At 42.5% G+C, this 27,627-nt stretch overlaps 1 protein-coding gene across 1 annotated transcript in view; it reads right to left on the reverse strand.

The window, feature by feature from the left end:
• The window catches only part of SLC7A14 (solute carrier family 7 member 14), a 148,527-nt gene that overhangs the window by 34,385 nt on the left and 86,515 nt on the right, over positions 1-27,627 (reverse strand). The window contains exons 3-7 of the mRNA XM_043992438.1: positions 21,247-21,483; positions 19,339-19,556; positions 6,621-6,767; positions 2,551-2,759; positions 707-1,584 (exon numbers count right to left, since the gene is read on the reverse strand). Of these exons, the coding sequence (XP_043848373.1) occupies positions 707-1,584; positions 2,551-2,759; positions 6,621-6,767; positions 19,339-19,556; positions 21,247-21,483 (1,689 nt within the window). The remainder of the gene's footprint in view (positions 1-706; positions 1,585-2,550; positions 2,760-6,620; positions 6,768-19,338; positions 19,557-21,246; positions 21,484-27,627) is intronic.

Consider the following 27,627-nt stretch of genomic DNA (forward strand, 5'->3'; position numbering starts at 1 on the left):
CCATTACTTTAAGGAGAAGTTCTTGAAGTTCACCAGATTAGCCAAAGGCAGATAGATAGGTGCTATAATGGATGGAGTATATATTTGGAGTCAGGGAGATCCAAATTCAAATCCTGCCTCAGTCACCTAGCTTTGTTACCCTGTGCGAGTCATTTCCTATCTCTCAGCCTTAGTTTTCCCATCTGCAAAATGGAGATAATGACACTACTTTATCACAGGATTGGAGTGAGGATCAAATGAGTGAAAATGTGTAAAGTGCTGGCTATTATTAAGGGGTCTAAGGCACAGAAATGGCTAAAGCCCCCAGCTCTATTCCAACCCCTTTGTTTTATGATGAGAAAACTAAAGGCAGGGTAAAGTATTAAGTGGTAGATACAGGGTCCAAACTCACATCTTTCCATGATGGATCACGTGATGTTTCTACTCTGCTCTATTGTATTTCGGAAGCATCCCTTTGCAGATAGCAATTCAATGGATGTTTGTTGAATTGATTGTCTGCTATTCTCCTCCCAGTGTCTAGATCATTGGAAAGAAGAGGCTGTTCATCTGAATGAGAAAGGACCAATTTATTTCATTAATGCAGAAGCCCGGGGTCCACAGAGCTCAGCCTCATAACTCTTTCACACTCGAGGTGCCCAGTTCCACTAGAAGAGTGCCAAGTCAACCCTACCCAAAGAACACACCGTTTTTGAAGGAAAGGGCTTACCCACAAAGCACCAGACAGCAAAGCGGATCCAGGTGATGGTGGAGAGTTTCAGCATGAGATAGATATTCACCAGCATGGCGAAGGCGGGCACGAACGGGAGGCAGGGAGCCATGTAGGGCAACTTCTTCGGGTTCTCTGGCTGCTGTAAGATCACAAAGACCAGGGCAGCAATGAGCAGGACCATGAGGACAACCAGGAGGATGGCCCACCAGCTCTGCTCCGAGATGTAATCTGAGCCGAAGATGATGAAGGAACAGAAGATGAACATGAGGATGAAGAGCAGCAGCACGCATACAGTCACTGTGTGGCCGGTGGCCGCTGTGGGCCGGTCCATCTTGCCTGGGAGGCCAAGGCGGATCCTCATGGTATAGTAGCGAGGTCCAATCAGCTTCTTCAGCTTGATCAGGTAAATGTTTTCTGACTCGTCGGCCTCTATGCCAGACGTCATATCCACAGTGCCATAGTTTGGATGGTTGACGGTGTAGGAGGACTTATCTGACTTCCCGATGAGCATCTCGTTGTCTCCCAAGGACGGCAAATTCTTGGCCCCACAAGTATTTGTGGCTGGGCCTGCAAACTCTTCTCCTTCACTCATGGGAGAGCAAACTTCCTTCTCACACTCAGCCAGAACACCTTCCTTATTCTTGGTGTGCTCCTGGGACAGGAACTTGACGAAGCCATCGATGTCGCTCTCTGGCTGGTAGCGGAGGAGCAGGACGCAGACTGAGACCAAGGTGTAAGCAAGCAGAGTGCCAATGGACATCATCTCGATCAGGTCCCGCAGGCTGACCAAGAGAGAAAGAAGAGCTGCCAGGAAACCTGACACAATGCAGGCCACCACCGGCGTCTCTGTGTAGGAGCTCACGTGGGCCAAGAATCTAAAGGGAGACAGAAGCAGGGGTTAATAGTCATGCTGAGAGGGCTTTTTACACATATCACCCACCCCAATTGATCCACACAACAGCCTTATGAGGGAGGTGCTGCTATTATTCTCATTTTGCAGGTGAGGAAACTGAGGCAGGCAGAGGTTCAGTGATTCCAGAGTGTGAGGCAGGATTCGGACCTACTGATTTGTATCATAATGAGCCCGAGGCAAAGTTTCTCCCACTCACTGACAGATTAAGTATAGTTCCATTAAAACCCAATTTGGCTCTTTAAGAAGCCTCTCTAGTCAGATGTAACCCAGCTGGAATCATTCAGGGATGTGACCAGCCTCTTAATTACTTGATTATCTGATGTGATGGGTTGATTGGCTCTGAAGAGTAAGTCAATGACACAAAGGGGTGTGTGAACCCCATGCTCCCCCTCTGTGATGATTTAACAAATCATCACAGGTTGTCACTGTGATACCAGCTTTGGAAGGAGTTGGAGGGATACTGTTCTAGATGCTCCAGAATTCTCCTGGCCTTTCTAGGTTGCTTTCTCCTTTACTTTGCCATTCTGGGCATCCCGATGACTCCCGAGGGCACTTTGGTCATGAGAAGGAATACGAGCTTTGGAGGGTCTTCTCAGTCTGACACCCGTACCAACCAAGGGGCCATGTCTCTACCTTTTTCTTGTTTTTTTTTTTAATTTAAGTTTTCAACTAACAAAAATCTAATTTCTCTCCTTACTCTCTCTCCTTCCTCCAACCCCAAAGACAAACAAAACCTTTGAGAGGTGACAGTCAGGGACCTGCTCCTCTTCTTGCAACCCTTTCTAATCTTTAGTCTTCCTTAGTATATCCATCCAAAGCAGCAGTGACCCATTAACAATGACTGAGGCAGTGACATGCAACCACCTCCAGATTCTGGGGCCAGGGTGGTCATGGCAAAGGAGTACATTTCCAGGAGCCTGGCACTGACCTGAAGAGCAGCCCATCACCAGCCATGGCGTAAATGACCCTGGGCATTGGGAAGAGAGACCCCAGGAGGCTGACTGTCAGGCCTGCAACAGAGCCAATGGCCACAATGAATTTTGCAGCGTAGAATCCATGGGCCACAAACATCTCCATGAGAGGGGACTCAGTGTCAATGGCATAGTAGGGCACCATCAGGGTCAAGATCACGCTCACCTATTCAAGAAGGGAGAGAGAAAGAGAGAGCACATAAGCATACAAACTGAGACAGATTAGACCAGCAGAGAGCCATTCTGCAGGGTCCTAAGGGGCCAGCAGACAAAGATGTGGTCTATTCAGACCTCAGGGAAGGATCACTGCCTTTTCTTATAATTAGGCTCCTGTTGGTCCCTTGGGTAACTTTGCTTCCCAACTTTCTAAAATGATGTATTTTTATGTATTCCAGTGGCTCAGTGGTGTCTACTAGACAGTAGGCTCCAGAGGGATGGGAAGTCCATCTCATCCCCTTTGTGCCTCCCAACTCTAGTTGGTACCATGCTCTGTAAACAGCAGGTGTTTCATAAGTGTTTATCATGGTGGTGACTGGATGCCAGCTGATGATACTGGCCCTTGTACCCAAGCAACACTGAGACCAGAGGGTTTGGTGGGGAGTCCCCAGAGATCATTCCATGACTTTGCTATTTCTCTTATTCCCTCAGGCTCAGACACTTAGGAGTAGAGTTCTCCCAAGACCAGTGATGGGTAGTTGGAACTAGGAGTTTGACTGAATGGCTTTCCCTTTAAGACCCAATGTGTGGGGCAGCTAAGTGGCACAGAAGATAAAGCACTGGCCCTGGATTCAGGAGTACCTGAGTTCAAATTTGGCCCCAGACACTTGACACTTACTAGCTGTGTGACCTTGGTCAAGTCACTTAACCCTCATTGCCCTGCCCTCCCTGTCCCCCCCCCCCCAAAAAAAAGATCCAGTGTGACCTGGGAGACTCAATGATTTGTACCTGTGCTCCCTTTGGGCTGCCAGTCAGGAGCTAACCTTATCTTTAGAAACTCAGGCAAAAAACAAACAAATAAAAACCTCCAGCTTCTGGGAACAGACCTCCCTCCCATATAGAGATCTCACATCATGCTATGAAAAATGACCAAGATAGGGAGAAAGGGTGAGGTAATGTATGGGTGGTAATTTCTATTTTGGATCTATGATTCTATTGGTGAGAGAATCTCCTGGTGTGGAGGCTCTCTCCACTGATGCAGATTAGAGACTTTTTTGTAACCAGTAATCTTAGAGAGCTTCCCCGGGCCCTGAAAAGTTGACCTGCTTTTGATCAAGCAAGCAGTTTATATATGTCAGCAGCAGGACTTGAACTCAAGTCTTCCAATATCTTCTTCCAGCCTTTCTATCCACTTTGTGAAAAAACCCAACTTTTGAGGGGAGGAGTACTGGTGAAAAATGTCTCCAGACACTAAAAAAATTTGAGGTAAGTGGAATTAAACACACTCATCAATGAGACAATGCAACACAGTAGCAGGCCCTCTGTCCAAATCACAGCTCTGCAACTTATTACCTGCATGCCTTCAGCCAAGTCATTTTATCTACCTGTGCCTCAGTTTCCTGATCTGTAAAATTAAGTGCATGGAGTTGTTGATCTCTAAGTTTTCTTATAGCTCTAAATTTATGAGCCCATGAACCAACCAACCAACATTTCCAAGCCTAATTTGTGCTTTGCCCAAATCTTGTAGCCAATCTTTCCCCCACCTTCTTTAGCCAGTTAGTTATTACTGGGGGATGACAGCCACAGATACCTTTTAGGGTGTGGCAGGAGGAATGGGAAGCTTGACTGATCACTCCCAACTGTGATTTACAAACACAAGTTCAACTATTTTATTATGTTAATTAATGGGGTCTGGAAATGGTGCTGCCCCTCTTGGCCCAAGGTGTTAGTATGATGAGATGGTCCATTAGCCAGTTAGAGGTTCTTGCCTGCTTGGCACTGAAAAGACATGTCCCTGGTCTGCACACTAGGTCAGGTGCAGAAAATGCCAAGTCTTAAACATTTTAGCACATTCCTAGTTATAGACATTCTTGTCTTTTTGCACATAGCATCTGCACGTAGACCTTAGAAGACAAAGACGGGTGCCTCTCACATCTGGGGAATAGCCTCAGGGGATCAATTAGCATTGATGCCAAATGAGGAAGGGACCAGACGGAATGTACCCAGCAAAAGGGATGTGAGTAGCCATAGACAGGTTCAAGGACAAAGCCATTGTGAGGGTGTGGCAAGAAGGGCTTTGTCTCAGGGTACTGATACAGCTCTTGCAATCTTTCAGAAGCAGAGAAACAACAGAGCTTAGCTCCTCAGCAAAGATAATTTGTTAAAATTGGAAGCTACAAGATAGTGGGTCACTGTGAGCTCCTCCCCCAGTGCATCCTGTTTCCTTCCTGCCCTGGATGGCAGCCTCCCAAGAAGAAGCCCCTCATGGTATCGCAGGACCTCTCTCTCTGTCTCTCTCTGTCTGTCTGTCTCTCTCTCCCTTTCTCTCTCTCCTCATTAACAGAGGACATGGTTAGTGTTGCTTTGTCCCGGGTAAAGTTGGTGGTATTTACCCAGGTTCAAAAATTCCTAGGTCCAGCTCTATTTTACAGGAAGGTACAGGCTCTTGTTAGATTCTCTGGACAACATGCTGATTTACCTTCTCTCCTGTTGGCAACACAATCTGATTATATTGCAGTGGCAGCTCCAAAGACAGAAGCTCATTGACGTGAGCCTACACGGGGGCAGAACAATGCTTCAGCCTAGCACACCCGTTAGTGCCAGTCTATGATGTGTTCTGCCTTGGACAACATCCCAAACCTGAACTATTTTCCAGGGTCACTCTGGTCCAGAGACCAGAAGTGAAACTGTGAGCAGGGGAGAGGGACGTCAGGGGTGTGTGTGTGTGTGTGTGTGTGTGTGTGTGTGTGTGTGTGTGTGGGTAAGTAATAGGGTCTTCAGCTTATCTACTTATTCCAGTCCAACTTTTTCATCTTTCCATGCCCTAGGGAGAAATACTTCAATTTAAATCGAATGCTGGGATTTTGAAGGAGAGACAGATGATTTCTATGAAGAAACATCAGGCTGTATTTTTTCCTCTTCAGTGGAAGTTGAGAAGGGCACCCTCAGCAGATTGAGACGATTTTGGCTCTGTGGATGCTGCTTAGGAATGACAGAGTCTGAGGCCAAAGGGGACGACTACAGAGATGTCTGTGATAGAAACCTACCATGACAAATGCTGTGAATATTAAGTCTCAAAAACCTTGGTAAGTTGTTGGCTAGACAATCTCCTTGCCCTTTGGCTTGAGTGGTGTGCACATGACCCTTAGGTGCTAGAACACTGGGCTTCATGCAATAAGACTAGAGGCTGAACCCACGTAGTCCAATATTCTACCTCCTCAGCTGCACGGATTTGATGCAAGTCATGGAGAGTCACAGTGGACAACAATGTAAATAGAAAGAATGAAACCCTGAATGTGAATACTATCATAATAGTGCCCCAGTGTAGCCCTGGAGAACATCCATCTCCTTCTTTGCAGAAGTGGGGGACTAGGGGTATAGGATATTGTAGACACTGTCAGACTTGGTTAATGTGTTGATTAATTTTGCTGAATTTTTTTCTTTCTCTTTTTACTCTGTTACAAAGGTAGAAGATAGGGAGAGATATATCCAGAAATAAAGATGATATAAAGGCAAAAGGTATCAATGCAATTTAAAAAAGTCAGAAGACAGGGCCAGCTAGATGGCACAGTGGATAAAGCACTGGCCTTGGATTCAGGAGGACCTGAGTTCAAATCCAGCCTCAGACACTTGACACTTACTAGCTGTGTTACCCTGGGCAAGTCACTTAACCCTCATTACCCCGCAAAAACCAACCAACCAACCAAACAAACAAAACAACAAAAAATATTTAAAAAGTCAGAAGACAGAAAAGAAAACATAATTATAGAATCACTTTTCTCCAATTGGAAAATGGAAGGAAGTCCAAGGGGACCCCTATTGCATATCTCCCCTCTGTCCTTGCCCTGGTTTTGTGATTCTCAGTACTTACAGACACATAGGCAGTCAGGCAGATGACGAGGGAGGCAGTGATGGCATAAGGGATGGATGTGTTGGGATTCTTGGCTTCTTCTCCTGTCGTGGCGATAATGTCAAAACCAATGAAGGCATAGAAGCAAGTTGCTGCTCCTTGGAGAACCTGGAGGGGTAAGGAATATGTTTAGTCATGGGAGAGGGGGCTTGGTTCAAAGCCATGAATGGGACACCTACCACTAGTAGGACCTAGGGTTGGAAGAGTTTGGAGGTCATCCTGTCCATTGGCTTTCCCATCCTGTGGTCTGAGGACCAGGAATCTTTTGCAAGGGGTTGGTTGGTCCACAAATCCATAAATAAGAAAATGTCTGTCCTGTAGACTGAATAATTGTTCAAGTGCAGAAATTTAGGGTGTCCCAAAAGTCTTAGGGCAGTTTAAAGTTACTAAAGCTTACTGAAGATTTTTGGGACACCCTGTATTATGTAGCAATTTGTTTTTTTTTTCGCAAGGATTATTGAATTCATAGCAGCTTTCTATCTTTATGTATTTTTTAATCTTTTTAATTTTTTTTAGAGCGGCCTGGAGTTGTGATTTCATTAGGGTAAGGAGCTCCTAGTTGAATTCTGCTCAGCGAAGATCTCACGTGCTTCTGCAACTTGTAGTCTTCTAGAGTTGCCTGGGGATCTGAGATGTTAGGTGATTTGCTTAGAGTCACACAATCAGGATGCGTCAGAAGTGACACCTGAACCCAGGTCAGGCTGCCTCCAGGACTGGCTTTATTTCTACACTTCCTCTTTTCTTAATTACTAAGAGCTGAAATTTATGTGTCATCTTAAATACACTATCTCACTCATGCCTCTGCACAGCCCTGTGAGAGAGGTACTAGAGGTATTCTCCCCATGGAACAAATTTGTACATTGAAGTATACTGACACTATGCTCAGGGTCACAGAGCTAGTAAGTGTCTGAAGCAGAATTTGAACTCAGACCTTCCTGATTCCAGGGCCAATGCTCTACTCACTGTACCACCTAACTGCCTTAAAGATAGTCACTGACATCAATCTGAATATTTTGACCTTATAGAACATCTTAAGTCACTAACCATGTGACCCTGATCCTCAAAAAACTCTCACTTTAAATGTCCATCCCCTCTAGCTACCATCTCATATCTCCCCTCTCTTTTATGGCTAAACTCCCAAAGAAAGCTTTCTCCACTTCCATTCATCTCATTCTCTTCTTATCTCTCTATAGTTTAGATTCTTAGTTCATCATTCACCTGAAACTGCTCTCTCCAGAGTTACCAGTGGTTTCTTAATGACCAAATCCATTGGCCTTTTCTCAGTCCATCCTTCTTGACCTCTTTGCTGCCTTGGACACTGCTGATCCCCCTCTTCTCCTTCCTATTCTTTTCTCTCTAGGTTTCTGTGACAACACTCTCTCTTGGGTCCTCTACCTTTCTGTCCATTCCTTCTTAGTCTCCTTTGCTGGATCTTCATCTAGGCCATGGTTCCTCTTCTCTTCTCCCTCTATACTATTTCACTTGGTGATGTCATTAGATCCCATGGATTCAACTATCAACTCTACACAAATGATTATCAGATTTATTTGACTAGCCCTAACCTGATATCTTGAACTGGATGTTTCAGCTCATCATGTACAAATTCTCATTATCTCTCCCTCCAACCCTTCTCTTTTCCTTTTGTTGTTGTTCAGTTGTTCAGTCATGTCTGACTCTGTGATGCTGTGGACAATAGCATGCCAATACCATCTGTGGGGTTTTCTTTTCTTTTTTTTTTGGTGAGGCAATTGGGGTTAAGTGACTTGCCCAAGGTCACACAGCTAGTAAGTGTCAAGTGTCTGAGGCCATATTTGAACTCAGGTCTGCCTGATTCCAGGGCTGGTGCCCTATCCACTGTGCCACCTAGCTGCCCCATGGGCTTTTCTTGGCAAAGATATTTGTCATTTCTTTCTCCAGTGGATTAAGGCAAACAGAGGTTAAGTGACTTTCCCAGGGTCACACAGTTAGTGAATGTCTGAGGCTGGATTTGAACTCAGGTCTTCCTGACTCCATTCACTGAGTCACTTACCTACTCCTTTCCCTAATTTCCTTATTACTGTTGGGTGTATCACTATCCTTCCAATCACCCAGGCTCAAAACCTAATGTCATCTTTGGTTCCTTCTTTTCTCACCCCCCCAATCTAATTAGGTGCCAATTCCTGTCACTTCTACCTTCCCAAAATTCTCTTTACAGCCCCCTCTTCTTCTCTGGCATTGTCACCACCCTGGTGCAGGTCCTCATCACCTTATGTCTGGACTACCCCAATAACTTGTGGGTTGGTGTCCCTGCTTCAAGCCTCTCCCCACTCTTTCCATCCTCCACTCAGCCATCAAATTGATCATAAGTTCAAGTCTGACCCTGTCATCTCTCTATTCAGTCAACTCCAGGGGCTCCCTTGTGTTGTCTCCACTTGTTGGGGATATTGATGAGGGAAATCTGGGGAGGGGACTGGATGCATGTCTGGGGCTACTTCTTTCTAGCTCTGAGAGTCTGTGTTCCTTGTCTTTCCTGAGAAGGTCTTCTTCTGACACTGGATTACACTGACTTCTGGTCTAGAACCTCTCATTCATGAACAGCCACTTTGATAAATGATTTCAGCCCATTGGTACGTGTACTTTCTTTCTTTTAAAAAAAAATTTTTTTTGGGTGGGGCAATGAGGGTTAAGTGATTTGCCCAGGGTCACTAGTAAGTGTCAAGTGTCTGAGGCCGGATTTGAACTCAGGTTCTCCTGAATCCAGGGCTGGTGCTTTATCTACTGCGCCACCTAGCTGCCCTGGTACATGTACTTTCAGACAGGTTGGGGGAACTCAATGGAAAACAGAGGTTTGAAATCAACCAAAGAAAGAGGTGATGAAAATACTGTACAGTTTTATCGACAATAGCTGAGATTTTTAGTACGCTTTGAAGTTTGCAAAGTGCTGTATAGAATCCTCTCTTCTGAGTCTCACAGACTGTGGTAAGTATGACAGGCATCTGTGCCCATTTTATAGATGAGGAAGATAAGGAACTGAGGAGACAAGCAGCCTTCTGAAGGTTATACAGCAGGACTTGAACCCAGGTCTTCCTGGCTTCAGACCCAGCATTTTTTTCAGTTATGTTATATAGCCTCTTAGGCAATGGAATGATTGATGGAACAGAGCTCACTGACATCACAGAGGTTTATCATGTACAGATGTTCAGGTGGGTGCCTAGCAAATAGGCCCGCCTACCTGTTAGATAAACTACTGAAAATAGGTAGGCGAGTTTTGCAAAAGTGTAGAAAAAAGCTTCTTCTCTATACTGGGAGTTGCTGCTTCGCTCATAGGCAGATGAGCTCTGTCCGGATATTAGCGAGGTTCTGCCAGGTGTCTCTTCCTGAGTCTCATCACTTTGCTGATGAAGGGGATTGGAGTGTCTGCTTGCTTCTGTAAACCTTGGGATGGACAGTGTAATGTCAGAGAGGCAGCATGATAGGGGTTAGGTTTCTGGGGTTGCCACTAAGCAGCCATGTGACCTTAGATAAGTCACTTAAATGTCTTTGGGCACCACTTTTCTCCCCTTTAAAATGAAGGTGTTTTGGGGGCAGCTAGGTGGCACAGTGGGTAAAGCACCGGCCCTGGATTCAGGAGTACCTGAGTTCAAATCCAGCCTCAGACACTTGACCCTTACTAGCTTTGTGACCCTGGGCAAGTCACTTAACCTCCACTGCCCCGCAAAAAAACAAACAAAAAAATAAAATGAGGGTGTTTGATGAGATGTTCTTGTAGGGCTTGACCACCTCTGACATTCCATGAAATTTCCAAGATTTGCAAACATTTACTAAAAATTCAGATGTGTAGTGGCCAGTGTGTGGCACCTGGTGTCTGGAAGATCTGGGTTCAAATTCTGCCCTGGCCACTTGCTGCTCCCAGGTCAGCTTTGTGTTGTGGTCTTGCACTCCCCAGCCTCCAACTTCAATATGGCGCACCATGGGTATAATAATAATAACACCCGCCTCAGACTCTTGTTGTGACGATCAAATAAGACAGTATTTTTAATGTGCTTAGCACACTGCTTGGTACATAGTAGGTACAATATAAAGGTTAGCTATTATTGTTAGGAAGTTTTTCCTGATATCAAGTCTAAACTCAATTCTTTGCAACTTCTATCCATTGTTATTAGTAGGTGCTTAACTAATGCTTTTCTTCTTTCCTTCCCAGGAGTGATTGGCATAATTTGCTAGAATCTCAAACAACCCTCAACATAGGCGTAATCAGTGGACCTTGATTGAGAATTCAAGGTTTAGTCCTTCCTCTTTGAGACTGGGATCTGGCCTGCTTTCTGTGGCAAGCCATTGATGATCTTTTGGTGGGGGTGACTGAGGAAACGTGAGGAGACATGGATGATGGAAGTGTGTGAGTGGGGTGTCACAAAAATGGAGGCGGTGACAGAATCTAAGTGAGGGTGGTTTATCTGACAGCTGTCTTCAGTAGATGAGAGTGGGATTGTGATTTCATAAATTGAAGCATGTCACTTCAGATACTGATCTGACGGTTGATTTTCTCCTCCAGAGAATCCATTAAAGTAGAATTAATAGACTTGTATGGGCTCCCCCAAGCATCAGATTAAACTAGAAAATGAACCTGGGTATGTTCCTTCTAACTATCTTTCAGGAGAGGGGGAGAGACTTTGGGAGAGGCTGCTCCCCTCCCTGCCCCTGAATCAGTCCCCAATTCCCAGGGTTCTCTGGACACCGAATCCCCATCAACCCAGCTCATTCTGAGCAGCTCCCTTTCAATATTGGAAGGGCTGCCCTATGACAGTGAGCTGACTCTATGTGGCTTCAGAGGGCAAATCAAAGACCAACAGAACAAAAGCTAGAGGGAAGTAGGATTCCAGCCCTAAAGAAGAGCTCAGAAATAGAGGAAAAGGGACGGCCTCATGAAGGAACTGGGGCTTCCTCTTGATGGCTCTCATCACAGCCTCAGAAGGTCAGAGCTGGAAGGAACCCCAGAGACTGTGCTATCCAACTCCCTCACTTTCCAGAGAAGGCACAGAGAGTAGGCGTTAGGAACGGCGTCTGAAGCCAGGTCTTATTATCACTCTAGAGCCAGCAGGTTTTCAGCTGGATGTCCATCTATGTGGGATGCGGGAGGGAAGGTAGGGAAGAAGGTCAGACTACTTCATCTATTGATGATGATGATAGTAATAGCTGACATTTCTAGAGTCCTTTAAAATTCGTAGAGCACTTTATTTACATTGTTGCTTGATCCTCACAGTTATGCTGAGTGAGTATCTCCATTTTCCAGATGAGGAAAAAGGAATCTCAAAGGGGTGGAAGTGATTTGCCCAGGGTCACATAACGAGCATGTGCAGAGGGGGGCGGGAGGGGGGGGCTTAAACCCAAGTCTTCCTGGCTCCAAGGTGCGCGCTCTCTCTCTCTCTCTCTCTCTCTCTCTCTCTCTCTCTCTCTCTCTCTCTCTCTCTCCTTTACTGTTTCTACTTGGTGGTCTGTAGTGGAACACTTTTGCTTCAAGTCAATTTAATTCAACAAGTATTTACTAAGTGCTCATTCTACATCCCAGGCACTGTGCTAGGGGCTAGAGATATAGACAGAAATGGGACAAGCCCTGCCCTCAGGGAGTTTATATACTCCACAAGAGGTGACTCTTTTTTAGAGTCAAGGCATGTGAAGGCCAGTGTCTTGAGTGAATGAGATGGCTTCTGGAACTCACTGACCCACTTCAGACACACTCAGATATTATCTTCTCTGGAAGAGACCATTGAAAGCTATGATGTTTATGACTTTAATTTAGTCTCTGAAATTATTTCCCACGCTATCTAATCCTGAAGCATTGCCTGGAATGTTTTCTCTCCTTACCTCGACCTCTTTGGAATTCATACTTCCATTTAAGGCTCAGCTCAGGCACCCCTCCTAATGAGTTCTTTCTTGATTCCCCCGGTTTTCAGAAATTCCTTCCTCCCAAATTATTTTATATGGATTTGGCTCAGTAGACAGAGGACTTGGGTTCAAATTCTGGTTCTTATACTTCCTACTTGTGTGATCTCAGGTGAGTCCCTTCCTGGGCCTTAGTTTTTTCATCTGTAAAGTGAGGGGGTTGGACAAGATGGCCTCTGAGGTCTGGATCTGTGATCCTACTTTGATCACTCCCATTATTTTATTACGCACTTCATTTAATGTGTACATGGATTGTGACCCATGTATATGTGATTTAACTCTGGTAGAAAAGAAACTTCTTGAGGGCGGGGACTTTTGTTTTTGTCTTTGTATCCCAGCTCAATGGTGGGCACCCAGTAGGCACTTAATGTTTATTGAATTGAATTCCAATTGGGGTTATTCAGAAAGTCCTTCATTCCCCAGAATGATCATTTCATGGGCCCTAGCTGCTGGATAGCTGGTGCCTCATTAATTGGCAAAACCAGGCATGCCATTTCTGTCACCTACCCTGAATGTCTAGGTGTGTGGTGGCAAAAAGCTGGCCTGACTGCAGTTTGCTAATGCCTGTGAATGATTTGGCCAAGCCTTTGACCAGCCATCCTGCCAGACTCTGAGCACATAATTAGCCACTTTGGCTTCCTTACTCCCTGTCTTAAAAAAGACCCAGCTCTGAAACGAATGGGAATTTGTAGCCAGCCGTCTGTCCCCCTTGCTCATTAGCAGCCTCCACACACACACACACTGTGAGGGCGGTGGGAATGTGTTAATAAGTTACGATAAATGCAGTGTGATATAGAGCACACTCAAAACAATTTTTGCTGTGTTTGGACATCACAGACATTCCCTGTACCACTTATCAGGGACATTTTTTCCTGGGGAATTATTTGGACAGTTAAAATATCTTGTTTGGTTAAATAAAAATACAAAAGATAGCATCAGGAACAAGTAATATAAGGCACATACATATTAAACAGCATCCGGAGACTGAGGAATTGCAGATGGTAGCTGGAGTTCATTTAAGGGACAGCCGTTACTTGATATGGAGGGTGGGGGGGGATGTTTATTTTTCTTGAGCTGTTCAAGACCAAAGAAGCATTTGACCCAGATCTTGTAAGTGAGTAAACTGTTCCCCAGTTCATGAGAACCAAGAAAGGTGGTGCTGGGTACAAGGAAGCAAGGGGAAAGGGGAGGAAGAGATGGACACAATGTTCATTAACCCTTTCAAATCACTATGGAGACCATGAGAAAACTAGAGCATTAAGAACAGAGGGAGAACTGATTATAGAGTAAATAAGGTAGATTTGACTTAGTCCAAACCCCTCATTTTGCAGATAAAGAAAGTGAAGCCCAGAGTAGTGGCTAGGCCAGATTTACACTGTAACTGGGCAAGGCAGACAGCCAGTTGAAAAGAATGGAGGTAGGAGATGGAGAAAGGAGAATCCTGGAAAGGATGAATGGGGCCAAGGTATAAGAGCTTTCTTTTAATGCCAAATGAAAGTTTTGATAATGGATCCTAAATCAAACTGGTATTTATCAAGTGTGTAGGAGGAGGGTGATGTGATCATACCCCAGCAAAGTCATTATGGTGGCTGTGTAGGGAGTGGACTGGAGAGGAGAGAGACTCGAGGCAGAAAGACCAATTAGGAGGTAATTGTCATAGCCCAGGGGCAAAGTGATGGGGACTGAACTAGGGTAGTGACTGTGAATGGAGAGAAGGGGATAACTGTTGCACAGAGAGAAATGACAAAATTTGTGAACTCTTTGGCTATGTGGCAACGTCTTGGGAGGAACTTTTGTGACGTGTAAAAAGCATAGAATCCAAAGTCAAATGACACTGGACAAATAATATGACTTTACTGGGCCTCAGTTTTGTCAAGGGTAAAATGAGACAGGTGGGTGGCATAGTGAATGGGCCTGTAGTCAGGAAGATCCGCGTTCAAATCCTGCCTCAACCATTTACTGTTGTGTGACTCCAGGCAAATCACTTCACCTCAGTTTCTTCATCTGTAAAATTAGGGAGCTGGACTCAATGGCCCGTCAGGTACCTATCAGGTCTAGATCTATGAACCTATGAAAACTAGGGGATGTTTGGTCTTGATGACTTCTGAGGTCCCTTCTGGCTCCAAATCTCTGCTCCTGTGATTTAATAGAGTCCCCACGTGGCCTTGCAAACAAGCCCTGATCCACAAAGTATTTTTTTCCAGTTCATCTTACCTGCCAGAGACTACAAAGATGATAAAAGAAACAGTTCTGATTGCTTTCCCAAAGTATTTACCTAAATGTATCCTGCCAGCTTTCATGGGTGTGTGGTTTTGAGTTATGGCATTCTAAGGTTTCCAAAGACTTAAACTTGAGGGTCCCCCAGAGAGCAGTGGAAAGGCTCTTAGTAAGCATGAGCAGATTTATGCAGTGTGCACAAAGAATTATGAAGGAAATGATGTAAAGTATGTTATCAAAGATGTATGTGAGTGTTAGAGAAGAAAGACTGCATATGTGGCAGGAGTGAGGGAGAGATAAGTGCTGGACAGTCACTGAGCCCTATTGTAATATCAAGAAAAAGTAAAGAATGCCCCAGGTGAACCCTCTCTGTTGACATTAACAGAGGACAGGGACAAGAGTTGTATAGGCGGGGAGTGGGCACAGATGGGTTGCAAACCCCATCAATGGAGGAAATGTCTTTATCCATGACATCACTAGTCCCCCAGCAATTGCTAATTTTATTCCTGGCTCCTGAAATGTAGAGCGAGCTCATTAAACCTGTAGCTGATACAATGATGGCAGGTGTCCAGCACCTTGGAAAATAGGATCAGATTCAAAGTGACCTTAGCAAATTGGAAAAGTAGCCAAGAGCCCATGGAATATGTTTTTTTTTTTTTTTAAGGTATGCACGTGGGGAGGAAAGATACAACAGCTAGATCCAAGGCCTGGCTCTGCCCAAACTAAAAAGGCAGAGAAGTCCAAACTGTAGACCCTAGGATTCAAGACCCTTTACATGAAAGGTCTAAATTACCTCTCTAGCCTTATCACAACTCTTCTTGAACTCAACAGTCTAGCTGGCCTTTGTTACTGTCTGTCGCCTGCAAATAGCCTATGATTTTTTGGGTCTTGATACCTTTGCTCATGTCATCCCTATACTTGGATGTTGGTTTCCTACCCACCCTTCAAGGTACAGCTATAATGGTGCTGGATATTAGATCATAAATCTCCCCTACTTAACCTTTCCCTTAATTTATCTCCCAAACTAGTAAATGGAAGCAGCTTTTGGTTTTCTAGATAGACCTTTTTATTTATAGTTATGATAGTCACAAGGTGATGTTGATTAGAAGGATAGGAAAGTAGAAACACAATACAAATCGTCTTAAGTCTAAGCTTAGTCTATATTCCTTATAAAAACTCACCAAACCGAAAAAGGCCACCTTTGGAGAGAGAGTCTGTGCCGCGCCGTCAGGAGTCCCGCCAAGCAGGCAAAAGACCTTCCCAGATTCCCTCAGTTGGAAGTAATTTCTCCCTCAATTGTTCTCAAAGCATTTTATGAGACCTCTTGTGCACTTAATGTGCTAAATTGGAGTCTATCTGCATGCATATCTTATCTCCCCTTTCTAGACTGTAATCCCTTTGAAGGCAGGGATCTTTCTGGGATGCAGGTGGTTGAATGGAAAGAGCCTTGGATCTGAAGTCAGAGGAAATGGGCTTAAATCCAAGCTCTGTCACTTACTATGCATACTACCTTGGGAAAATCACTTCACCTCTTGACTTCAGATTCCTCTTCTGCAAAATGAATGGTTTGGAATAGATCGTATCTAAGGTCCTTTCCAGTTTTAAATCTGTCATCCTGTATCTCTCCCAGTGAAAAGTAGCATGAAATAGTAGATAAAGGGCCAGCCTCTGATTCAAGAAGATATGGATTCATGTGCTGCCTCTGATACATACTGGCCATGTGACCCTTAGTCACTTAGCTTCTTAGTGTCCCCAAGATTCCCTAACATTATTAGTTGAAGGGCAAGTGACGATCTGCTTTGGAAGAGGGAATTTTTGACCTTCGAGTTCCCTACCTTGAAACAAATTATCCCAGCACCTAACATATATTTAGTGAATGAGTTCAATTCCTAACATTTGGAGGCAAAGATAATACTTCTTATTCACTTCTTTAAAACAAGCATTTATTTTACCTCCCTCCTTTCCCTCCTTCCATTGAGCAATAAAAAGAAAGAAGAAAGAGAAAACCCTAATTACAAATATGCGGAGTCCAACCAAACAAATTTTCACATTGGCCATGTTCAAAAAAGTATGTCTCATTCTGAAGTTTCTTACTCTCTTGTCAATAGCACCTGGGTATTGAGTTTCCAGTCATGATGAGGGCATTAGAGTGGTCTCTCTCTAGGTCCTTAGGGTGACCAATGATATTTTTTTTTGGTAGGGCAATGAGGATTAAGTGACTTGCCCAAGGTCACACAGCTAGTAAGTGTCAAATGTCTGAGGTCGGATTTGAACTCAAGTCTTCCTGAATCCAAGGCCAGCGTTTTATCCACTGCGCCACCTAGCCGCCCCCCAACCAATGACATTTTGTGCAAGATAGCTAGCTGCTGTCAGGTGCATAGTCCAGAGTCAGGGAAGAAATCAAAGCTAATTGGTCCTATTGATCTAGCATGGAACTGCAACCTAATGTCACAGCCCTCTGGCCAGTGGAGAAAATCAGCCCCTGGCAATGCAGTTCTACCAAGAAAAAAGTGAGTCTGATCCTGAACTTTGGATGCATAAATAAGATTATAAAATATGAATTCATAGAGCACCTAGTCCATTCCCCAGGCCCTCTTCTATAGATTAGAGACTGAGATTTTAGTACCTTATCCAAGACCATAAAATCTAGGAAGCAGCTGAACTGGGATTTGGACTTAGTTCTTTGGGGGTGTAAATTAGACTCTCCTACTACACTGCATCTCTGAGTTAATTCTTCACCCTACTCACACCCTGATTTGCCCCTTCCTGGAATTTTCAGTTGTGGACCCATTTCAGGATGGATGAGAAAGTATTAGAGAGCAACTACCGAAGACCTTTAAAATGACTGGAAATGAAACACACTCAAGAAGTTGGAATTTTACAGCTTGGAAATCATGAGGAACCTGAATTTACTAAAGCCTTTCAGATGAGAAGACATGATTCATTTCACTGAGGGCTGGATGCCAAGAAGTGGGCTAAAGTTATAGCATAAGTCATTCAAGCTAGACACAAGGAAGGCTACTCTGAATGTATAAAAATCAGGAAACATTAGTGAATTTCATCCCCTTCTGGGCACCATGTTTTTAAAGAGAGACTGACAGACAGGGATGTCCTTCTAGAAGAAGGCAACTGGGATTTCAAGGGCACTTAAAGTACTGGAATATTTAGTAAGAAGGGTAGGCTTAGGGGAGTTATTTTGAAAGACTGCCAAATGGAAGCAGGATTAAGCTTAGTCTACTTGGTCCAGACAGTATAGTCTAATCTGGGTTGGCTCCAATGGAGCCAACTTGTATTAGAATTTGGATGTGGGTAGAAGTAATATGGAAGTGGTTTTAGGTTTAATATTTAAAGTTTTTTTTGTTTTTCAAATAAAAAAGTATTTTAAAATTTATGTCTTTCCCACTACCCCACATTGAGTAAATTAAAATAAACAAGCTTCCTAAATATATACCTTAACATATATCTACATACTCCCATGAAACAAATTCCTTTTATAAAGACAGTCAATTAGCATTTGCTAAGGGCCAGGGAAGCACTTCATGAGTAGTGAGTTTCCCATTGCTGAAGAAATTGAAGGAAAGATTGAATGACCACCTGTTGGTGAGGATGGAGAGAGGATTTTCACTTGGAATAGAGTCAGACTGGACTAGATATGATATCCTTTCAGTGCTAGGATTTTATGGGGGAACCAAATAAACAGAAGACATCCCTGTTGGTCTGGGATGATTCCAGAGTAATCTTGTTTGGAGACCAGGGAATGAACCGAACAATCTTTAAAAATTGTTCCCAGTGCCAAGAGTACATAATTATGTCACTTTGAAGTTGTTTAGGGAAATAAAAATTTAACAGTTGAACATCCTGCTTTAAAGCATGGCTCATCCATCATCATAGTTGTTAACTATATAACTATCATACTATATTCTTTTAAATGCCTTTCAAAAATAAGGCCTCCTATTTCTTTAAAAATAACTGGTGTCAATTACTTGCCTTCCTCATCTAATGGATGAGGTTAAAATGGGGAGTTTAAAAAGCTGGCCAAATCAGGGTAGTAAATGACACCATCCCAGTGAATAAGTGAATAAAACATTTATCTTTGAACTTTTATTCCATTTCTTATGTCTGGATGAGAATAGCAAAAGAATGTGTTCCAAGAATTTCCCAGATGGAGGTAGAATTTGTATTACTCTGCTATAGCCTTTGGGGACCATCTTGGGGTCCCTTCTACTCCATGGTGAGGTGTCAAGGAAGAAATCAGCAGAGCTTCAAGGAAAATATGAAAAATTATTATTAAAGGGGTACTTTGAGCCCAGTGGGGCAGAGGAACATCTTCTTTTGTCTTTTAAAATAGACTACTGGAGCAGCTAGGTGGCACAGTGGATAAAGCACCAGCCCTGGATTCAGGAGGACCTGAGTTCAAATCCAGCCTCCAACACTTGGCACTTACTAGCTGTGTGACCCTGGGCAAGTCACTTAACCCTCATTGCCCTACAAAAAAAGAAATAGACTACTGGCCATGCCCACCAAGACTCTGGTAGATGCTTACCCCTGACCATCCATGAGGCAGGAACTGTCCTTCAGCCCAGTAGTTTCCATTGATGAAGAAAAGCCCAGCTATCATGATAAACACCCACACAGCCAAGTTGAGCACATTGAGGACATTGTTGAAGCCTACAGAGTTTTTCACCCCCAGGGCAACAATGATGGTCACAATGACAGCAATGACAAGGGCCAGCAGGTCTGGGTATGATTCTTCTCCTTTTCCTGTAACACAGAGGAAGTAGGCACTGATTACTATTTGCAATCAGAGAGAAATGGTCATGGACATCTCACAGTGGGACAGCATTTTGATTTCGAGAGAACTATTGGTGAGAACAGAACATGGAATGGAGAAGACTAGAAACCCTATCTCCATGTAGATGTGCATACAAATGCATATGTTGCCGCCCACATGAAGCTGTATGTGTCTATTTGCAGACTGGTTGAAGTATATGATCAAAGCCACATGCCACTTTTCATGGAATAGTGTTGAGCTTGGAGTCCATAATTACATGAGACTTGTTTCACCAATACTGCAAAAAAGTGGAGATGCTCATTAGGTCTTGTTATATTTGGTGTTCGAAAAGATAGTTGCATCATAGTATTTTTTAGCAACCTGAGATAGGGAAACAGAGACTTAGTAGTTTGGTACAGTGGAATGAGCACTACTCCATTTATTTATTTAAAGTTTTGAGTTCCAAATTCTATCCCTCTCTCATTCCCTCCCTCCCTCCCCACCACCCTCCCCAAGGTTGCAAGCAATCAGTATAGGTTATACATGTGTGATTATGTAAAACCTTACCATATCAATCATTTTACATAAAAAGACTCAAGTAAAAAAAAGAGAAAGCACAAAATAGCATGCTTCAGTCTGTGTTCAATCAATATCAGTTCTTTCTCTGGAGGTGGATAGTATGCTTCATCATTAGTCCTTTGGGATTGTCTTGGATCATTGTATTGCTGAGAGTAGTTAAGTCATTCACAATTGCTCATAGAGCTATAATGCTGTCACTGTGTACAGTGTTCTCCTGGTTCTGCTCACTTCACTATAAATCAGTTCACATGAGTCTTTCCATCTTTTTCTGAAATCATCCTGCTTGTCATTTCTTATAACACAATAATATTCCAATGAGCACTATTCCAGACCTCAGTGCAAATCCTACCACTCATGTAGGCAAATGATTTTGTTTCTCTAACCTTCAGTTTCCCCATCTTTAAAATGGGAACCATACTAGCAGCAATGCCTGCCTGATGGGGTTGTCATGGGGATCAAATGAGAAAACACCTGTACAGTGCCCTGAAAACTTTAAGGGATGTCTAAACATAAGATTAATGGTAATTAGTGGACCTTGGTTCTATTCCCACCTCTGATATTTGCTACCTGTATTGTTTTGGGCAAATCATTTCACCTTTTCAGGTCTCAGTTTCCTCTTCTGTAAAATGAGGGAGTTGAATAAGATCTTTTCTGGCTTTAAAGCGAGGATACTAAGAGACTTGCCTGCTATTGTAGGAATATTCTAGAGAAGATCCAAGAATGAGAATGAAATTTTACTCAGCTTTCTGAAATTTAAAATAATAAGATCAGATACCAGGGTTGAAAAGAGGCTATTTAAGCTCCTTCAAAGTTGGGTCCAGTCTCCTTTGTGACCAGAAGTATGCCTTCTGTTAGTGTGTAGGGGGATGGATTAAATTCAATTAAACTCTATGACAAACGTTTGTAGGCAGGATTTTTGTTTTGTTACTTTCCCCCCCTTCATTGTGCCTAGCACATAGTAAGCATTTAAATATTCGATTATTATTACTAACAGAATAATAAGTCTGAAATTCCAGAGGATATGTCTGTTACATGGAGTCTGGACAGATGGCTATGTAAGGATCTACTAACAGGCAAGTGTTTCTCCTCTTGGATTCTTACCCAGGCCATTTAAAGTCCCCACGCTGTCAATCATCCAGCGGCTGATGGTGTGATTTGCCAGGGAATCAAACATACTGCTTAAGGCACTGGCCCCTGCTGCAGTGCCAATCAGGTACTCCAGGATCAGATTCCAGCCAATAAAAAATGCCACAAACTCGCCCACTGTGACATAGCTGTAGGTGTAGGCTGACCCAGTGGTCTTTGGGACTCGAACTCCAAATTCAGCATAGCAGACACCTACACAGGGTACACATAACAGGATATCTTTTTGAGACTGGAATCATGGGAAAAAGGGAGAAAGCCTCTTGACTGTTATCCCTCTTGGGCTTTAAAGCTACAAAAATGATACTTACTTGAAAGAATAGAATACTTATAAAAATATAAGCTTTACAAATATGAGTCCTCTTTTAAAAATAATCATAAAAGAATTTTATTATTTTCCAGTTACATGTAAAGATACTTTTCAACATTTGTTTTCATAAGATTTTTAGTTTCAAATTTTTCTCCCTCCCTTCCTTCCCTCCCCTCTACCCAAGACAGAAAGCAATTTGATATAGGTTATATATGTATAATCACATTAAACATATTTCTGCATAAGTTATGTTGTGAAAGAAGAATCAGAAAGAAGGGGAAAAACCTCAAAAAACAAAAACAAAAGTTAAAACAGTATGGTTCAATCTGCATTCAGAATCCACAGTTCTTTTTTCTGGATGTGGAGAACATTTTCCATCATGAGTTCTTTGGAATTGTCTTGGATCATTGCACTGCTGAAAAAAGGTAAGCCTATCACAGTTGATCATCACACAATGTTGTTGTTACTGTGTACAATATTCTCCTGCTTCTGCTTACTGCACTCAGCATCGGTCCATTTAAGTCTTTCCAGGTTTTTCTAAAATCTGTCTGCTTATCATTTCTTTTTTTTGAACATTAATTATACATTTAATTCATCACTAGCAACAGTAAAATCACTTGGAAGGCTAATATTCAAGCCTCATTGAGAGGGGGCTCATCATTTCTTACAGTAGAATAGTATTCTATCACATTCATATACCACAACTTGTTCAGCCATTGCCCAATTGATGGGCATTCCTTCAATTTCCAATTCTTTGCCACCACAAAGAGAGCTGCTATAAATATTTTTGTACATGTGGGCCCTTTCCCCTTTTTTATGATCCAAATATGAGTCTTCTTTAAACTTCTCCTCTGGAAGACTCCTCAACTTGGCCAAAGACAGAAACAAAGGCCCCATATATGCAAAATGTATCATTTTGTGGAATTGAAAAAGAATTGAAAAAACAAAGTACCTATTTATTGGGAAATGGCCAAGCAAATTGTAGTATGTGAACATCATGATATATTACTGTACTGTAAGAAACAATGAATATGAAGAATGTAGAGAAGCATAGAAAAATTTCTATGAACTAATTCAGAGAGAAACAAGTAGAAACAGAAAAAGGACATACATAATGACTACAATGATTTAAGTTGAAAGAACAATAAAGTGAACCAAAATCCAGTGTAGTAATTTTATTATAAATTTTTATTGATATCTTTTTTTACATTACCAAAATTTCCCACTTATTCCCCTCCCCAATAGCCACGATATATAATAAATTATATATATACATATACATATACATATATGCATATACATATACACACATACACACACACACACACACACACACACATATATATATATATATATATATATATGTTTTGTGGGGGCCATGGGGGTTAAGTGACTTGCCCAGGGTCACACAGCTAGTAAGTGTCAAGTGTCTGAGGCCGGATTTGAACTCAGGTACTCCTGAATCCAGGGCCGATGCTTTATCCACTGTACCACCTAGCTGCCCCATAAATAATATTTTTAAAAGAAAAAAGTAAAAATGTAGAGAGAATCAGCAAAACTGATCAACACATTGAAAAAGTCTGAAAAAGATTTGTAATGTACCACAACTGTGAATCTCCCACCTCTGCAAAAAACTGGGGTGAGGGTTTCTTTTCATATTTCTTCTTTGGAGCTATGTTTATTCTGTGTAATCTTGAAATATTCACTTTTGATTGTTTTTTCAGTTCTTTCCATTTACATTTTTGTGGGCATTGGATATATTATCTTCTTGGTTCTGCTTATTTCACTCTGTATCAGATCATGTAATCTTTCCATATATACTTCTCTGTTTTCATCATATTTGTTTATTTTTGCAGCACATTAATGTTCGATTATGTTCATATACCACAGTTTGTTTACCTGTTCTTCAGTCAATGGGAATCCATCTAGTTCTTTGCTATCACAAAAGTGCTACTATAAATATTCTGATGTATATGAGAATTTTCTTCATACAGTGAACTAACTCCCCAGAGGTATAAACTTAGCAATAGAATCTTTGGATCAAAATATTTGAACATTTTATTTACTTTATGTATACAATTCCAAATTGTTTTCCCAACTGATTTCCCAACCTCACCAACAATGCATTAATGTGTTTATTTTCCTATAAGCCCTCAAACATTGGCTGTCTCTATATTTTGTCATCTTTGCCAATTTGTAGGGTGTGAGGCGAAACCTCAGTGTTGTTTTGATTCGCATTTTTCTTATTATTAGTGATTTGGAACATTCTTTCATATGGTTTTTAATAATTTGCCTTTCTTCTTTTGAGAATTATTTGTTCATATCCTTTGGCTATTTATTTGTTTGGGGAAGGCTTTTGGAATGAATTGCTTATGTATCTTAGATATCAGACCTTCATCTGAGAAATTCGATACAAATTTTCCCCCCCATCATGCTGCTTCCCTTCTTATTCTATGTACATTAATTTCATTTGTGCAGAAACTTTAGGTTCATGTAATCAGTTTCTCATTTACCTCCATACCTTGTTTGGTTAGCGATATATCTACTCAGGTATGAGAGGAACATGACTTGATTCTCTTCTAATTTTTTATGGTATAATCTTCGGGTTAAGATCACACATTGAGTGAATTCATTGTGGAATATGCCATAAAGTGTTGGCTTAGGTCTAATATCTGCTCGGTTGCTTTCCAGTTTTCCTACTAGCTATGCCTACATAATGACTAAATTTGGTTCCATAGAAAAGACAAGAAAGTGCATTTCCTCCTTCCACTGAAGAGTTGGGGGACTATGGCTATAGAATGTGTAGAGAGTGGATATATTGGTTGGTTTTGCTGAGCTATTAAAAAAACCCAATATTGGGAGCTTCTGACACAATCACTCCAAAAAATCCCTCCAAAAACCTCCTATATTTCCCCCCCCCCGCGGGGCAATGGGGGTTAAGTGACTTGCCCAGGGTCACACAGCTAGTAAGCGTCAAATGTCTGAAGCCGGATTTGAACTCAGGTCCTCCTGAATTCAGTGCTGGTGCTTTATCCACTGTGCCACCTAGCCACCCCCTCCAATATTCTTTACAAATAAAAGCTCTTTGGGAAGTGGCTGGGCAAAGGAATAGATTTAGAAATGACTGTGATGTAAATACAAAAGGCATCAATAAAACAAATAAAAAAGTTCTCTCCATTCAAAGGCCTTTGAAAAAATCAAAGCTGCTTCAGTGTTGCTATATTTTTCTCACCTTAGTGGACAGACTGAAATCCATTAGTTAGTTATGTGTATATTTATGTTTCATTTGTCTGTTGAGTTTAGACTAAAATCCACTGAATGGGTTTGGTATTTGCGGTAGTCTGAAAAACCGTATTTCCCGCTTCTTTGAAATCCATCAGGTTCCTGTGTTCTAAATGTGCTCCTCCTTCCTGTTGAGGCCATATATCCCTTTTCTAGGCTTGCCCATTGCTGGAAATTTCCTTGCTCTGTGATTGGGGCATCTTGGGTATTCTTTGGAAAGCTCCTCAGCATCTCCCCTCCTGTGTCATCAGAAGTGGGAAACCAATTAAATGAGATTGCTAGAGAAGCTCCTCCCTCCAAACCAGTGGCTTTACTCAACTTTTTTGAACTACTCTGACTTGAGGAAGATGAAAGACCCAGAGAAGTAATGAAAGCTTCTTGTTGCCAGAAGGGACAAGTCCAGAGGGCAGGGAGCCTCTTCCAGGGTCATCATGATCCCCTTTCTCCTCTTGCCACAGCCTACAGGTAGCTGCACCTGATGTTCTGTTGATCTCCCTGGGTGTTTCCCTAATTACGATCTGTCCTTCCACCCTCAGGTATCCTTAGTTGCTCCTGCCCACACATGGTGGATAGACAGTTGGAGTCCAGAAGACCCGAGTTCAAATCTGGACTCAGACACTTACTAGTCGTGAGTCTCTGAGAAAATCCCATAACCTCTCTGTGGCCCAATGTCTTTCTCTGTAAAGTGGGGGATCATGACAGTAGCTAGATCACAGTGTTGTTGGAAAGATAGGATGAGAGAAAATATGTAAAACACTTTGTAAAATATGAAATGCTGGCTACTGTTATTATTGCCTCTTATGGTAGCTGAATTTCCACCACTTTAACTTACTAATCATTTTCCTTTAGCAGCTATCTCCCCCAATATTGAATGATTATTGACTATTAACACTTCAGTGCAAATTAATCTCTTATCTCACGTTCCTATCTGCCAATTAGCTAACCAAAGCCTTGAGGAAGAGGGCATTTTAATGGGGTTATGTTGGGACATGAAGGGTAATTCCCATGGTCACCTAGAGGCAATATGAGGGCAGGGAGGGGATCTCTTAAGGTAGAGACTACTTAAAGGGAAGGTGGGAGAATGGCAAAAATAGACTGATGATTTCACCATTTTACTTGGAGCTGGCATTGAAACCCTGATGAGTGAAAGACTGCTCGCTTCATCCTGGTCAATTAACTGGGAGGGGGAGCTGGTGTAATGACAAGAGTCATAGCTTTGGAGTCAGGGGTCTTAGTTTTGAATACCAGCTTTGTTACTTATTAATGGCAAGACCTTGGACAAATCACTCCTCTCTGGATCTCAGTTATCCTATCTATAAAATGAGGGGAGTGGGTAGATGTAATGATGATCTCTTAGGTCTCCCCCCAGCTCCAACTTTCTCTGAGTCTCTTCTCTGAGCTCTTGTATCATCCATGTTGAGGTCTCTGGCTTCCAAACCAACCTGAACAGAAATTCACCCTGAAGAGAAAAGCACTAAAGACCCCAAGGTTTGAAGCTTCCTGGAAGGTTACTTAAAGAACTCCAAGAGACCAAGCCAGACGTCACTGTCACTGCTGCTGCCACCTTAAAGGATCCACCAATTGATAGAAGACATTTAGAGGCCACACCCACTACAACTAAACCACAAGCTTACCAGGAGATAGAGATCCCCATTACCCTCAGGTTGCTAACTCAGCATACAGAGGAACAATTTCTAAATCGATTTGGACTAAGGAAGCCTGCCAGCTGTCTCTTTTTACTTCTCTCATGGGCATAAACATGGCCCATGGGTCAGAGGGAGAGGGAGCCAACTTGTGAGCTTTAAAAGGCCACATAACTGTCCATTATTGCAGGAAAGGCTCTCAGGGTCTAATCTTTTCTTTTAACAGGGACAGGCTTCCAATTCATAAATAGAACACGAGATTAGAGATTTAGAGCTCAAAGTCAGTCAATAAAATTTATTAAAGTGTCTTCTATATGCTAGGCATTGTGCTAAATGCTGGTGATACAAAGAAAAGCAAAAGACAGCCCTCCTGCCAAGACACTCACAGTCTAATTGGGAGAAGCCTTTAGAGGCGATCAAATTCAATCCTCTCATTTTGTGGATGAAGAAATTGAGAATGAGATACATGACATGATTTGCCTAGAGTCACATACCTAGTAACTATCTGAGGGAGGATTTGAATTCAGGTCTTTCTGGCTCCAAGTCTAGCAGTCTTAGCCATTGTACCACCTCAATACCCAAAGCTAGGGAAATATCAAGAGTGGGAACACTTGATTTTTAAAGTTTCTGGGACATTGTTTTCTCTGCATTAGTAAAATTCCAGTATTCAGGGATGGAATGCTTCTGTCACTTCTACTCTTTCTGGGGAGCAGAATTTTCTGGATTCTGAGAAAAATCTATTTGGTTATACTTGTTCTGTGCAGCTGAAATTATTGACCCCTTGACTGATACTCTTGCTTAGCTAAACAAATGGTTGATTTCATTTCCAGAGAATAATACATCAGATTCTCCCCTCCTCCTGCCTCCCTGAGACTGTCTGTCCTGTTCCCCCATGGAGGATATTTTGCCAGACTTTATTGTTACATCACCTGTGATGAAGTGGATTCCAGTCAGTTTTTACAAATGTGTCTGGAAGAAAAGTAATTTGTCTGGATAGTGCATATGTCTCTTCTCATCTCCTTCCCTTTGGGCTGAGCAGAGAGATCCAGGTACAGCTGTCCACACATGCTCAGTGGAACAGTAGCAGAAGGTGTTTAAAGGGCA

The sequence above is a fragment of the Dromiciops gliroides genome, chromosome 3 (assembly GCF_019393635.1).
Source record: "Dromiciops gliroides isolate mDroGli1 chromosome 3, mDroGli1.pri, whole genome shotgun sequence".
Classification (NCBI taxonomy): domain Eukaryota; kingdom Metazoa; phylum Chordata; class Mammalia; order Microbiotheria; family Microbiotheriidae; genus Dromiciops; species Dromiciops gliroides.